The 14,793-nt window shown below is 50.1% G+C and overlaps 2 protein-coding genes and 1 non-coding gene across 3 annotated transcripts; 1 reads left to right on the forward strand and 2 right to left on the reverse strand.

Annotated features, from left to right (window-relative positions):
* The first annotated feature begins 1,761 nt into the window (after positions 1–1,761).
* Positions 1,762–3,551, forward strand: Sox18 (SRY-box transcription factor 18). The gene is made up of 2 exons (XM_057780089.1): positions 1,762–2,205; positions 2,392–3,551. Exons 1-2 carry the CDS (start codon positions 1,866–1,868, stop codon positions 3,183–3,185), a joined length of 1,134 nt encoding a protein of 377 aa, XP_057636072.1. The 5' UTR covers positions 1,762–1,865; the 3' UTR covers positions 3,186–3,551.
* Positions 3,552–10,685: 7,134 nt separating this feature from the next.
* LOC130882152 (U6 spliceosomal RNA) lies at positions 10,686–10,789 on the reverse strand. The gene has a single exon (XR_009057788.1). It is a non-coding gene; the product is annotated as a U6 spliceosomal RNA (small nuclear RNA).
* A 2,721-nt stretch (positions 10,790–13,510) lies between these two features.
* On the reverse strand, positions 13,511–14,793 carry C9H20orf204 (chromosome 9 C20orf204 homolog). Its single transcript, XM_057781031.1, has 4 exons — positions 14,746–14,793; positions 14,047–14,307; positions 13,808–13,960; positions 13,511–13,645 (listed from the first exon to the last, which is right to left on the reverse strand). The coding sequence occupies exons 1-4, from the start codon at positions 14,791–14,793 to the stop codon at positions 13,511–13,513; spliced, it is 597 nt and encodes a 198-aa protein (XP_057637014.1).

A 14,793-nucleotide genomic window follows, 5' to 3' on the forward strand; every position in this document is an offset into this window, starting at 1 on the left:
AATCTTCACAAAGCTCTTCATGTCCTCACTCACCACCCTCCTGAACCACCTGTTCAGTCTACCCATCCACACACACCTGCCGAAAGGGAGCTGACCACTGGTAAGGGCCTGCAAGCATTTTCACCTTGGTGTCCACACCTCTGCCTGCCCTCTGAGAAAGTACTGAGTTGCTCCCAGTAGATTCACCCTGCTCAAAGTTCATGCCCCTACAGGAGGAGCAGGGCCTATAACGGAACCTTTATACCATATCTACTTGACTGATGGAGGAGTTAATTTCATTGGTTAAATAAAGAAACTGCCTAGGTCCATTTGATAGGCCAACCCTTAGGTGGGTGGAGTAAACAGAACAGAATGCTGGGAGAAAGAAGCCGAGTCAGGTAGTCGCCATGATTCTCCCACTCCAGACAGACGCAGGTTAAGATCTTTCCTGGTAAGCCAGCTCATGGTGCTACACAGAATATTAGAAATGGGTTAGATCAATATGTAAGAGCTAGCCAATAAGAGGCTGGAACTAATGGGCTAGGCAGTGTTCAAAAGAATACAGTTTCCGTGTAATTATTTTGGGGCATAAGCCATGCGGGCGGCCGGGTGCTAGGAACTTAGCCTGCTGCTTGTATTTCAACACTTGACAAAATATCAGGTAGTGATATTCACCATCCCTTAGTCTGAAGGACTGGAGGGAGCTCTGGGAATCTCCCCGTGGCAAGAGTGCTCAGAAAGAAAGGGACTACTTAGGAACAGCACAGGGTTCTGCAGAACCCATTGAACAGCCCTAGAAACTACATGGGCTCACTCTTTCAGTGTGCAAGGTGGGGTATTGTGACATGATAGGGAAGGCTGCAGGGTGTCCAGAGCACTTGTCACCGACAGCTGTCAAGAACTTTGGATTTTCCTCTATAAAGTTTACACTTGGCAATGGACAGGAGGCAGTTCTCAGAAGAAAGCCATCAGTTTCTGGAGCCCAGAACCCTTCCTGGGGGAGTGGCTGGACAGACAGAAAAAGAAAATGAATGAGGGTTCTTTTGGAAAACACCCAGTTTTTCTCTGTCTCATCTGCCCAGGCCCCTATCTCTTCCTGGGACAGCTGTCTGGCCTAGGCAAGGAAACCAGCTACAGCAGCCCACACACAGAAGCAGGGACTGACTGTGCCCTGCGCCTACCTTTCCCTTGTGGGCCAGGTCCAGGTTTTGCCTTGTCCCAGAGTTTGGGTATGGAAGTTGGAAGAAAAGGCTCACTTTTTCCCCAGCCTCAAGGGCAGAACTTGGGAGAGGCATTCGAACTACCCGACTGAGCTCAGCATCGGGGAGGGTCAACAGACAGGAAGAGGAAAGACCATCTCTAAAATTCCATCCCCTTTTCCGAGGTGCACGATGAAAGTGACCTCCCAAGAACTTGGTGCGAAAATAAATCTTCCTTTATCCAATATAATGCCGCTGCCCCCTCCCCTCATTACTGCCCGGGGGTCTGTCTCTGTGGGTGGGGTGGCAGCTCCACTCTGAAAGTTGACAACCCTGAAGAACCTCTCCTTTAGAGCCTCAGCCCACACCAGCAGCCCTCTCCTACTCGGGGGTCTCTTCTTCAGAGACATTTGGGGCGGGGGACTTTGCGCTGGGGAGGCCTCGGCTGGATCCTGCCGGGAAGAAAAAAGGGAGCCACCGCAGAGGGGGCAGCCCCGCCCCGGCCCGCCCGCTCTGCTGCGGATTGGCCCGAGGTCTCTATATCTGGGATGCCTTCCTGGCACCAAGCTACCACGTCCCCACCGTCTCCATCCGACGTTCGTCAGCCTTTCGAACTTGGCTTCACAGTGCCCGCCACTGTCTTCTGCGCTCCCGCGCTGCGTTCCGCCCAGGCCTTGCCCAGCTGGAATGCAGAGATCGCCGCCCGGCTACGGCGCACAGGACGACCCGCCCTCCCGCCGCGACTGTGCATGGGCCCCCGGACTCGGGGCCGCTGCTGAGCCGCGCGGCCTCCCTGTCACCAACGTCTCGCCCGCCGAGCCCTCCTCGCCGTCCAGCCTTCCGCGGAGCCCACCGCGCAGTCCCGAGTCAGGGCGCTATGGCTTCGGCCGCGGAGAGCGCCAAACGGCCGACGAGCTGCGCATCCGGCGGCCCATGAACGCTTTCATGGTGTGGGCGAAGGACGAGCGCAAGCGACTGGCACAACAAAACCCGGATCTGCACAACGCAGTGCTGAGCAAGATGCTGGGTGAGAGCTGAGAGCGCAGAGAGGGGAGGTGAAGGGAGGGGGCTCTTGGGAGGGGGTCGGGATCTGGGGCTCCAGGGCCGGGCGCAGGGTTCTATGCCATTTTCGCGCCGCGCGCCCAGGGCGCACGCGGGATCGGCTGGTCGTGCGCCCGACGGCGGTCCACTAACAGGCTCCTGCTGCCCACAGGCAAAGCGTGGAAGGAGCTGAACACAGCAGAGAAGCGGCCCTTCGTGGAAGAGGCCGAACGGTTGCGTGTGCAGCACTTGCGCGATCATCCCAACTACAAGTACCGGCCTCGCCGCAAGAAACAGGCACGCAAGGCCCGGAGGCTGGAGCCTGGCCTCTTGCTCCCGGGCCTCGTGCAGCCGACTGCGCCTCCCGAGCCCTTCCCTGCAGCTCCAGGCTCAGCGCGTTCCTTCCGCGAGCTGCCCACGCTGGGCGCAGAGTTCGATGGCTTGGGGCTACCCACGCCCGAGCGCTCGCCTCTGGACGGCCTGGAGCCTGGCGAGGCCTCCTTTTTCCCACCGCCCTTGGCACCCGAGGACTGCGCTGTGAGGGCTTTCCGGGCACCCTATGCCCCAGACCTAGCACGGGACCCGAGCTTCTGCTACGGGGCGCCCTTGGCTGAGGCGCTCAGGACTGTGCCGCCTGCTGCGCCGCTCTCGGGCCTCTACTATGGCACCCTTGGCACGCCAGGCCCGTACCCCAGTCCTCTGTCACCACCACCTGAGGCCGCACCTCTTGAGGGAACAGAGCAACTGGAGCCTACCGCCGACCTTTGGGCTGATGTAGATCTCACCGAATTCGACCAGTATCTCAACTGCAGCCGGACTCGACCGGATACCACTACTCTTCCCTACCACGTGGCGTTGGCCAAACTGGGTCCACGCGCCATGTCGTGTCCAGAGGAGAGTAGCCTCATCTCTGCGCTGTCTGACGCCAGCAGCGCAGTCTATTATAGTGCCTGTATCTCAGGCTAGGCACAGCCCCTGCCTTCCAGCGCTTCAGCATGTGGCCAAACGGCAGGGCCCTGCCTGCTCCTTTCCTTTCGCAGATGTATGTTAGGCTATGCAGCAGTCTATAGAGCTGGTGACCTAAGGGCACCACTTCTGTCATTCGTATGCCTCCTTCTGGGAGTTCCTGTGCAGTGTGCCTTCCCTGGGAAGCCCAGGCCCTGGATGTGCTAGCTGCCTCTGTCAGGGTTAAGTTTTTGAACCATCTAATTCTTTTCTGTCATGTATTTTCTAGAATGAGACTGTATTTTTTACTTTGCCTTTATATATATATATATTCATATATAATACACTATATTTAATTTTTAATTAAACTTTTTTCTTTCAAAGGGTTTCCGTGAGCACTAGCATCCATGCATCAGGAACAACAGTGTTTCCCATAAACATTGACCACAGAGATTATTTGGCTTCCAGGTGAGCCACACAGCTGTCCTCTATCCTTCCAGCTGTGCTCTCAGATGTCATCAGCCCCCGGCTTACATCCCATTTTTCTTCTCTAAGCCTGAGCACTGCCAAGGACAGCATTCTTCACTTGGGCAGAACTGCAGGGTTATACAGATACATTACCAGATCTCAGAAAGATTCTTATTTCCTAAGAGGGGCAGCACCATGCTATTCTGGCTCTGCTCCCCCAGGGAGCAGCTGGCTCAGACATAGGTTTAGTGCTCAAACCTTAGACCTTAAGCCTCCTAGCTTGAGTTTCATCACATTAGCCGCCTTTAAGGAGGTTTGAAGGGCCTCTTTGTAGACCATCTCCTTTTGAAAGCCCTTTACTGGACAAGCATATGCATCTAGAAAGGGATGGAACAATAACCCTGGAGGTGGCCCTGCATACACACACATAAATATTTCATTTCTAGTAAGTCTTCTTAGTCAGGAGCTCCCACTCTTGGAGGAGAAACCTGTCCTACCCGCATTCCCATGAGCCCTGCAATGTCAGCTGGTTCCAAGATTCACCCACATGAAGTGTGAAGTGCCTAGCATGACTATAAGCTGTAACCAACCATATGGCTTTCCGCGAGGATGGCCATTTGTAACTTAGCAGCAACAAACCTGGGGGCTAGAAGTTCGTCTGGGTCCATGCATAGGGATCCAGCTTCTCAGCACGTTTAGGATGGGTACACAAGGTGTATTCTGCCTCTGAAGCAAGGTAGTATCACCTCTACATTGACCAGTATGAATTACATACCTCAAATAATGGTGTGAGGGGAGCTGCACTTGGGGTCTTATCCTCTATAGGTAGCATGCAGTGACAGAGGACAAAGACATATGAAAGGGACAAAATTAGACAAGTTCCAAGCAGAGAAATACAATGGGCCTGACCAGTCCTGCTGCCTGAATCCAGGAGAGCAGTCCCCAAGTGTCTATCTACTTGGAGTGGGGCATTTTCCCATCAACCTATGGACACACCAAGAAGTACAGGACAGCCCAGAGCAGGCAGACCAAAGCAATGTTCCTAGGTCCAGGGCATTTTCCCAGTTCTAGGTTCTATATTTTTATTCCTGCAGAGGATCCTCTTTCCTTGGTCAGGAGGGTGGAGGTCCAAAGGGTGCTGGTGTGGTCCCACTGTCTCTGTGGAGAGAAGATAGCGCAGGGTGCTCCCTAAGAGCCTTTTTCCCATCTGTCATGGAATGAGGCTACCAAGGGTCCAAGTTCAAACTTACAAGTTCCAAAGGACAGAAAATATCGCTTAGCAAGCTCGGAAAAGGGTAGACGATGATACCACCAAAGACAGCGTGGATCAGTGCTGGGCTGTGTATGGGGTGAGGTTCCTGTCATCCTACCTGAGAAGACCTTTCTCACCCCCCAAGGTTGAATCCCCACCCTCCCAGGTAGACCCACAGACTAAGCCATACTCCTAACTCCTCATCCTATCTGCCTCTTGCCCAAGGTCTGAGCTTCCATCGCCCGCCCTTAAACAGTCTGTTTCTGGAGTAGCCTGGGCAACATGTGAAGTCATCCCCAGCAGAGAAATGGGTCTGAGAACAGGTAAAGGTTTCCCCAGCATATACAATCTTTACTTCAAATATTCTTGAGGAAACCAACAGTCAGTCACATATCACACAAAGATTCCTGCCCCAACAAGGCCAAGATGGGGCAGGCAGACACGTGGGCATGCCTACTTAGGGTTCAGACCTCCCCTGCTCCCAACAAAACTGCACTCTAGAAAACCTAATCACTTAATGTCTACTAGTTTCTGCTCTGCCCAGGATTTGCTCCAACTTGAACTTGTTCCAAATAGGGCCCCACTTGCCTTCTGCTCTCGCACATGGAAGAATGGCAACTAGAAAGCCCTCTGCTCTATCCTACACAAGATCTTCAGTGTGATATTCTCAGAGTTGGGAAACATTACTATGTAACTTCAGAGGTTTTTTTCATCATCTCCAGAGAAACCCATTACTTTCCCCAAGAAACAATAAAAAATCTTTTCTACCTTCTGAATTTGCCTATTACTACTATTTATTATTATTATGTTTTTCAAGACAAGGTTTCTCTGTATAACAGTCTTGGCTGGTCTTAGTGATCTTAGAACTCACTTTTGTAGACCAGCTGGCCTTAAACCCACAGAGATCCACCTGCCTCTGCCTCCTGAGTGCTGGGATTAAAGGCGTGCACCACCACTGCCCAGCTGAATTTGCCTATTTTTAAATTACTAATTGCTTTAAAAGATTTGTTTAGCTGGGTGGTTGGTGGCACATGACTTTAATCCCCATACTCAGGAATAGAGGCAGGTGGATCTCTGTGAGTTCGAGGCCAGCCTGGTCTATACAGCGATTTCTAGTGCAGCCAAGGCTACACAGAGAAACCCCATCTCAAAAAAACAAGCAATTACTCATACATATAAAATAAAATTAAGCAAATCTTTTTGAGTGTTTTGCCTACAAGTATGTGTGCCACCTGCATGCAGTGCCCATGAAGGCCAGAAGAGGGCACTGGACCCAAGGAATCTGTACTTAAAGACAGTACCACCACACCACGTGGGGCACTGGGAATTGTCCCTGAGTCCTCTGCAAAAACAAGAGCTCTTGTCTGTGGGTGGTGGCTGATGATGCAAGCCTTTAATCCCAACACTCAGGAGACAGAGGTGGGCAGATCTCTGTGAGTTCAAGGACAGCCTGTTCTATACCGAGCACTTTAGGACAGCCAGGACTGTTACACAGAGAAATCCTATCTCAAACAAAAACAAAAAATAAAACAAGCAAAACAAAATCAAGAGCTCTTAAGCACCGAGTCATCTCTTCACCCCCTATTCTTTTTCAGATTTACATTTTATTTATTTTGTGTGCAAGTGTGTAAGTGTGTGGGCATGCACATCATGCAATGGGGTATGTGTGGAGCTCAGAGGACAACCCGCTTAAGTCAGTTCTCTCCTTCCACCATGTGGATACTGGGGCTAAAACTTAAGGCCATCAGATATGCTATACACAATAGTCCCCTTATCTAAGGATTCACTCTGTAAATTTATTTTTAATGTGTATAGGTATTTTTGCTTACATGTATATCTGTGCACCATATGTATGCTTGGTAGGATCTCTAGTTACATCTGGAACTAGTTACAGATGATTGTAAGCTGCTATATGGGTGTTGGAAATAATTCTTCCTTTAAAGATTTGTGTGTGTTGTGTGTGAGTGCATGCACACACATGTGCATATGTATGTGTGGGCAGGTATTCATGGAAGCCAGAAGCATCAGATCCCCTTGGAGCAGCTGTAAGCTATACAAAACGCATGGGTGTTGAACTCAGATCCTCCACAAGAACAATATTCTCTCTTAATCATTGAGCCATCTCTCCAGCACAGGAATAATTATTTTAAATGGAATTTTCCCTATTGTTAATTCAGGAGATATTCAGCAAGTGAAGGCCAGAACCAATGGGAAAAAAATTTAAAACATATAAAAATAAAATTTAATCACAGGTTTTTAATGTCATGTTTAATAAAAGAATAAAACAACATCTTTGTTTTTCTAAGCAAGTCATTTTTATTTATTTTTAATTTGTATACATGCTGGGGGCAGGTGTGCACACATGGCTGTAGGTACCTAACCCAGGGATATCAGATCCTTCTGGAGCTTGACTTACAGTGTGGGTTCTGGGGATTGAACTCTGATCTTCTACAAAATCATTATGCATTCTTAACCACTGAACCATTTCTCTCGACCCCAAGCCTGTTTTTGTTGTCTATTTTGGTAAAATTTACTAAGAATAGATTAATAGCCGGGCGGTGGTGGCGCACACCTTTAATCCCAGCACTTGGGAGGCAGAGGCAGGTGGATCTCTGTGAGTTCGAGACCAGCCTGGTCTACAAGAACTAGTTCCAGGACAGGCTCCAAAGCCACAGAGAAACCCTGTCTCGAAAAACCAAAAAAAAAAAAAAAAAAAAAAAAAAAAGATTAATAGTTTTAAAAGCTTCTATTGTTGTAAACGGAGAATCCAGCATTAATTTTATCTCAGGGTATTGAATTTTTGCCTTGAATATTTTTAATAACTTTAACTTAGTTGTAGCTATGTCCACGTCCTTTAAGTTTAATTCTCATAGTCAACTTTGTTCTTGTCTATCTTCAATTTGAAACCATCTTTACCTCACCATATGAAATCCTTTCACATCCGAAAGCAATTTTCTTTCTCTTTAGTCAACTTTTACCAAAAGTATATTTGATACCTATAACTTTATATCTCTTTTTCTTTACTTGGTGGTTCTTTAATGTCTCATTATAACTACTGTTATAATTACAAATTTAGAAAACTTTCTTTTCGATAAGATAATTATATTTCAAATTGAAAATTAGAAGATTTATCTAAACCACATCTTAACTACCTAATAGTTATAGATACTGGTAACAGGTACTAATAGTCTTTGGGGTGGAGGGTGTTTGCTTGCTTGCTTTGAAACTATGTATCCCTGGCTAGCCTGGAACTGGCTATGTAGAGTGGCAGCCTCAAACTTAGTGATCTATCTCTGCTTCCTGAGTGCTGGGATTAAAGGGGTGCATCACCATGCCCACCCTGTGGTGTGTGTGTGTGTGTGTGAGAGAGAGAGAGAGAGAGAGAGAGAGAATATACAACATCTATGTGGGTGTTCACAGAGGCCAGACATGTTAGGTCCCTGGAGTTGGAGTAACAGGCAGTTATGAGCCACCTATGTGAGTGTTTGGAATCAAACTTGGGTCCTCTGGAAAAGCAGTAAGTGCTCTTAACCATTGAATCAGCTCTCCAGCCCTTGGATCCACTTTTTGAGGTTTCAGTTATAACAAGAAAAGTAAAAACAATATATTTTAAGAGAGACCATGTCACAAACTTCTATTAGTTTGTCATTAAAATTTCTTGAATTTATATTTCTAATAACAATATTTGAACCATAGGTTAAGAACCACACCCCATGCCGGGCGGTGGTGGCGCATGCCTTTAATCCCAGCACTTGGGAGGCAGAGGCAGGCGGATCTTTGTGAGTTCGAGACCAGCCTGGTCTACAAGAGCTAGTTCCAGGACAGGCTCCAAAACCACAGAGAAACCCTGTCTCAAAAAACCAAAAAGAAAAAAAAGAAAAAAAAAAAAACCACACCCCATATTCTTTTTGTTTGTTTTTTCTTTTTAGAAATGTTCATGCGTGGGCTGGAGAGATGGCTCAGCAGTTAAGAGCACTGACTGCTCTTCCAAAGGTCCTGAGTTCAATTCCCAGCAACCACATGGTGGCTCACAACCATCTGTAATGAGGTCTGGTGCCCTCTTCTGGCTTGCAGGCATACACACAGACAGAATATTGTATACATAATAAATAAATATTAAAAAAAAAAAGAAATGTTCATGCGTTTGCTTATTTATTTATTTATTTATTTATTATTTATTTATAGATAGGGTCTCTCTGTCACCCTGGCTGTTTTGGAACATCCTGTGTAGACCAAGCTGGCCTCAAACTTACAGAGACCTGCCACTTCTGTCTCCCAAGTATTTCAGGGCATGTTCCACTATGCCTGGTTCCAAACTAAGATTATGCAGGGCTTGGTCAACCACTACCAAGCCTACAAAACTTGTGCTCCAGGTTAGAAAGGGAATTCACCAAGGAGGGAAGAGTGTTCGTAGAGGGTAATTGTCTCTGAGGATCGGGAAAGGCCTAAGTGCATACCAGGTCCATAGTGCTCTTCTGGCCCCTTGGCTCCCATTCTCAGGGATCCTTTCCCTAAGACTTCACAGGTTTCCCAGAACCCCAGCTCATAACTTCACTCCTTCTTTTGGGTCTGGCTGCCCACAGCTCCACTTTGTGTCCACCCACAACTCAACCTCCCACCGTTGCCTCTAGGGACATGCCTCCTATAACCCTGGCCCCTACAACTTTACCCAATCTCCCAAGAATCTGCTCTCACTTGGCTACTTCACCCGGTATTCAAGCCCTCCCCTCTATGACTTCATCCCATCTCCTATGGCCCCTCCCCCACAGCCCCACCCTCTGTCTCATGACCCCAGCCCCCACCACCTTGCCCAATCTCCCACACCCCTGTCTGCCCTCCAGAAAACAGGAAGTGTTGGGAGTCACAGCTCTGGGAGTAAGTGCAGGAAACTGGGCTTATCTTGCTCTGCAGCCCTGACCCCTGGCCTTGTGCCGGGTAGGGGGCGCCAGGGGCAGTCCAAGGACAGAGCCTGCTCACCTGGGAGCCCTGGCTGCCACTCTCTCTGAGCCACAAACTGTCACAACTGGACTGGAATGCTACCCAGTGCACTACTGAGCACAGAGTGCATCAAACAGACAAGTAGCAGAAATCGCTCGCGTCTATACAGCAAGAGACCCAGGAGCTGGTACCCCAGGATGTCCCACTTCCCCCACAGCAGGCATGGCACTGCTGCCAAGAGCCTGACCCTTCCCATTTCCACCCAAACAAGGACTCACTTCCCATAGCAGGTGTTACCTCTTTGCTGGTATTCCAGATCCTAGTGGAGTAGGGTGTGTGGTGTATGTGGGTGTTTCTCTGTTTACAAAGCAAAATTTTCCCGAGGAGAGGGCAGGATGGGGACTGTCCCTTTCTCCCCACCCCCAGGATCCTGAAGGCCACTGGCAGGGACAATGGGCCTCAACACCTGCCTCGCTCCCCCCCCCCAACCCCTGCCCCAGTAATGTGTGCTTCCTGGAGTAGAGGGCCTTGTTTCCAGTTAGCTACAGCTGAAGCAGCCTTCTTGCACACCTGCAGGTCTTGCAAGGGCCGAGTACCCACAAGTCTACAAGGCCAGGTAGTGTGCAGGCCAGGGAAATATCTCCTTCTCCTCCACAGCCCTGACTATAGTGCTACCCAAGCCCTGTAGGAGCCCAGTTGTTTATTTTTATTTTTATTTTGTTTAGTTGAACCTTCCTTTACATCTACCATAGGATTTCACAGTGGTGGTGTGATACCTACCAATGGATTGGCCTAAGGATGAGGAACTTGAACCAAGCCCGGGTCTACTTATTGTCTCCCATTCAAGAAGCTGTTAACTAGAAAAAAATGTGGAATGTTTCACAAATGTGTGCACCATCCTTGTACAGCGGCCGTGCTGATCTCTGTAGCACTCCAGTTTTAGTGTGTGTGCTGCCAAAGCGAGCCCAACTTTAGGACTGCAGCTAAGTTCAGAGCTCTACATGCTTCATGGTGGCTCTGCACTCACAGGGCACAAGACAGACATGCCCATTCTTACTGCTCCCTTTATTCAGTTCGCCCACACTCCTATGCTAGTGTGGTAGATGGCAGGATAGGAAGTGCTGTCCTAACACAGAAGAGGCTGCAGCCCTCGCTCCCTGCTGCATTATGGGAGGTGGAGCGGGGTTGTTAACACACAAGTAGCAAAGTCAAGATTAACTTTGGGATTTGCAAACCAAAGGACTAGCTTGTCATCCATAGCTGTTGCCCAAGTTCCAGATGTTCTTTCAAAGGCTCCTAGTCGTGGGAGGCCGTGGTACCCAGACTCCCTTCAAAGCCTGCCAGTCTCTGTCTTCCAGGGTTACATATGGAGGCCTGTTTCCTGGGCTGCAGGAAATTGCACAGGCCTGGCCAGTGCCTTGGGGGGTCCCATCTGTAATCCTCACACCCCACCTCCCTGAAAAGTCAAGCTCTGAGAAAGCTTGTGTGGGGTTGGACAGCACCAGTAGTCTCCAGCTCCATGTCTCAGCCTCAGTATCTCCAAGGTCTTTCTAGCTGTCAGCAACCAGCAACTGTGGGGCAGTTTCTGTGCTGGGCTACGTTAGGTGTGCATGAGGAGGATGATGCCCTATCCTCAACTACAAAGAAGCTCCAGGGAGCCTCCTCCACTTAGGTCCCTGGACTGAGAGTAAAGGACCTAGGGTCTCAGTAACATTCTGGTTGCCCCTCAGCTCTGATCCTGAATCTGTACCTGTCCTCATCCTGCAGGAGGACAGTCATTCCAGTGTGTTGATAACCACAGGCTGATGTGTCCAGGGCTCCTGCAGAGAGCCATGGGCACAGAATTCAGGTGGTCTTTAAACGTGCAGTCTGGTACAGGGTTTAGGCATCAACATTTATTCCCTGAAACTCTCGAGGCGTCTACTTCACCTCCAGTCCCAGGAGACCGTGGCTTGTTGGGTTTTTCCTCATTTGAAGAGAGGAAGGTGGGAGTCAGGACACCCTGTTCCTTACCTCCCCAGTCTGACTGCTCTGAACAGTGGAACTGGACAGCAAGATGGCTGTGGGATGCTCACTACGACTCAAGGGATTTCCCAATAGGATCTAAAGTTGGGACAAGTATAAGTACAGGTGGCCCTGCAAAATGGGTGCATGGATATCTCCATGGAGGGCTGTCCAAATTGCCCTCTTCCAGCTCAGTGCTCGAACTGTTACTTTCTCCAGACTCCACTCTTTAGTCAAGTTCTGCTGCCCTATGGCTTACATTTCAACAAAATTGGGCCTTTTTCTCTACTGGGACATTGGCTATACCCCAGCATGCCCAATAAAGCTCATCAGCCCAGGTCCACAGTCATCCGCCCCTCCTCCACTGGTATTTTCCTGGGTAGGGCTAGGATCCTGCAATGGCCCATGCTTCCCCTTGTCCCCTCACAACAGCTGCCACACACACACACACACACACACAGACACACATACACGCACACACAATCGTTTTAGGTTTGGTTTTGCTGAAGGTATGTGTACTTAGGCGCTCTCTGGCAAGTCCCCACCTTGTACTTTTCCACACTTGTACTTCTCCTACCCCATGGAGCAGGACCAAAATGTGCTCCAAGGCGGCTTGTGAGGCCATTAGAAATCTGAATCAAATTATTTAAATGCATACTGATATCCAGAAAGCTCTATTTCTCTTCTACAAACCACACTCTGGGTCCAAAGCTGATCCCAACTCTTCTGTGTGATCAACGAAGGTCCTACACCCTTTCCATGTCTCAGCTTCTTCAACTGTGGAAAGAGACAAAAGGTCCCACTGGGCAGACCACATGTGCACCAATGGAGGCATGAAGGACTTCAGGGCTATTTCTTGCTCTTGTAGATTGCCCTACCACTGTCTTTTCGGTCTCTTGTTTGACAGACACAGAGCAAGGTATTCTGGAGGCTCTCATGCTCCACATCCTATGATGAGGCAAAGAGCCCGAGGGACATTGCCTCCTTCTGTTCAGGGCTAGAACCATTCCACCTAGGCTTATGTAGGTAGTGGGGTCAGCCTTGTCAGTTCAACAGACAAGTCTGGGGCAGCTTGTGGAGTTGTCCCCCACCCCATTCTGCCCATCCCCCAGGGGCAGCAGGAAATGGCCTGGTCTAGTTTGTGGCCAGGGCAGCAAGGCTGGCTTCCTCTAAGTCCTGTTTCCTTTATCCGGTTGTTTTGCTCTAAATCCACCAAGCTCAGCCTTCCCCTCCTCTCCATTTCCACCCTCTCCTCCGGTCCAGTGTTGGGCAGGACGGATGCATGACGTTTTAAAACCCCTAACCAAGTTGTGTGTGTGTGGAGGGGGGGGGGGTGTTGGGGCTTCCCTGCCTTAGACACTATGTTAGGACAGGTCCAATGTCCCACCCACACCCCCTGCTGTATGAAGCTGGGAGGTACAACATTGCCACGATCCCTGGGTGGTCCAGGGCCAATAACCAGTCAGGCAAAGGTAGAAGAATCAGGCCACACTACTTGCTCCATTTATTGGGGCCTCACTGGGTATGTGGAAGAATAGCCATGAAGGAGTGTGGTCTCTTCTCCACATCCTGGGCCTTTGAGTGCAGGCAGTATGAGCTGAAAGAGGGGGCACTGTCAAAACATGAACCAAAGCTTGCTTCCAGTCTACCGTGAAATGTGGGCGTAAGGACAGGGCGGGCAGTGCTAGAATTCTCTGGTGGCCATGGCACTCAGCGAAAAGAGCTTCTCCCAGCAGGTGGCGACAGCGTGCAGGGCACGTAGCAGGAGCCTCCTCCGGCTGGGACGCTGCTGTTCTGGACGCCTCTTGGGTTGCAGGATCTGCTAGTGGGGACCAGTTGTAAGTGCGTGCATACAGATCCTGAACCCTTGCCTTTATCTCACAACCTGTACTCAGCCCCGAGGGAAGCGAGTTACTCGAGCCCAAAGCCTCGGGACATTGGTATGGCAGTCTTTAGTGGAAGGGCAATTGAGGACACATACCCTGCTGGATGTCCGGCAGTGCCTGTGCATCACTGCCTTGGTGCGCACCGCTACTGTCCACGCCGCTTTCTCTAATGCATTGTGGGGAACTCCAGCCACGCTCCCAAGAAGGGTCTGACCCAGGGACTCAATAGACAGTAAGATGCTGCGCTCCTGAGACGGAAAGAGGGGAAAGGCAGGACGGGGGTGGGGACGGGGCCTGAGGACAGACAGGTGTAGGCGGGGGTACCTCTCCATACCTTCTGGGCATCACAGGAGGCCCCTGGTTGTCCCTGACCTCCACCAGCTCCAGTCAGGTGGTGGTGCCGGGACCCAGGCTCTGTATGCTGGGCTCTCGTCCCAGCCCATTGCATGGCAGCCTGCAAGTCCTGGAAGATGACAGCCTGGTAGTGTCGGAGTACCTCCTGGACACTGCAGGACTGGGACCCGGCCCAGCCCAGAGCCGACTCAAGAAATGCCAGCAGCATTGGTAGTGCGTAGAGAGCGGGCTTGAGGGGCACCTGGAGGGGATACCAGGTAGAGTTGAGAACCTAAGCTTCCAGCACAAGCAGTGGCTCCATAGACACTTGGAGTCACCACAAGGGTGTCCCCTCATCTGTGAGATGGTAGGCTCAAAAATTTCATCAGACTCTAGCTACGGCTTATGATAAACCCTGGCAGTCCTGGGGAAGAGAAAAGAGACATAAACACCAAATAGTGCCACGTTCTGTGAACATCTGTGGCGTGTGTATTGGGGCACAGGGAAATACTTTCACTGAACCCCTGAAGGACTAGGAAGGAGAGAACAGGTGCCACAGACAAGGGGTGGCACTATAGTCTACATTGGAAAGGCAGAAAAGTTAGCACCTAAGTACTGTGAATGCACAAAGGCTCACTGACTGGCTTTGTACAGGGAGTGGGATCAGAAGGGATACAGCAAGAAGTGAGTACAGCCTCACCAGGAAGACCTCACCCCTGATCTGGGGGTGGTGCCACTTTGTTCTCAT

This window comes from Chionomys nivalis, chromosome 9 (genome assembly GCF_950005125.1).
Source record: "Chionomys nivalis chromosome 9, mChiNiv1.1, whole genome shotgun sequence".
Classification (NCBI taxonomy): domain Eukaryota; kingdom Metazoa; phylum Chordata; class Mammalia; order Rodentia; family Cricetidae; genus Chionomys; species Chionomys nivalis.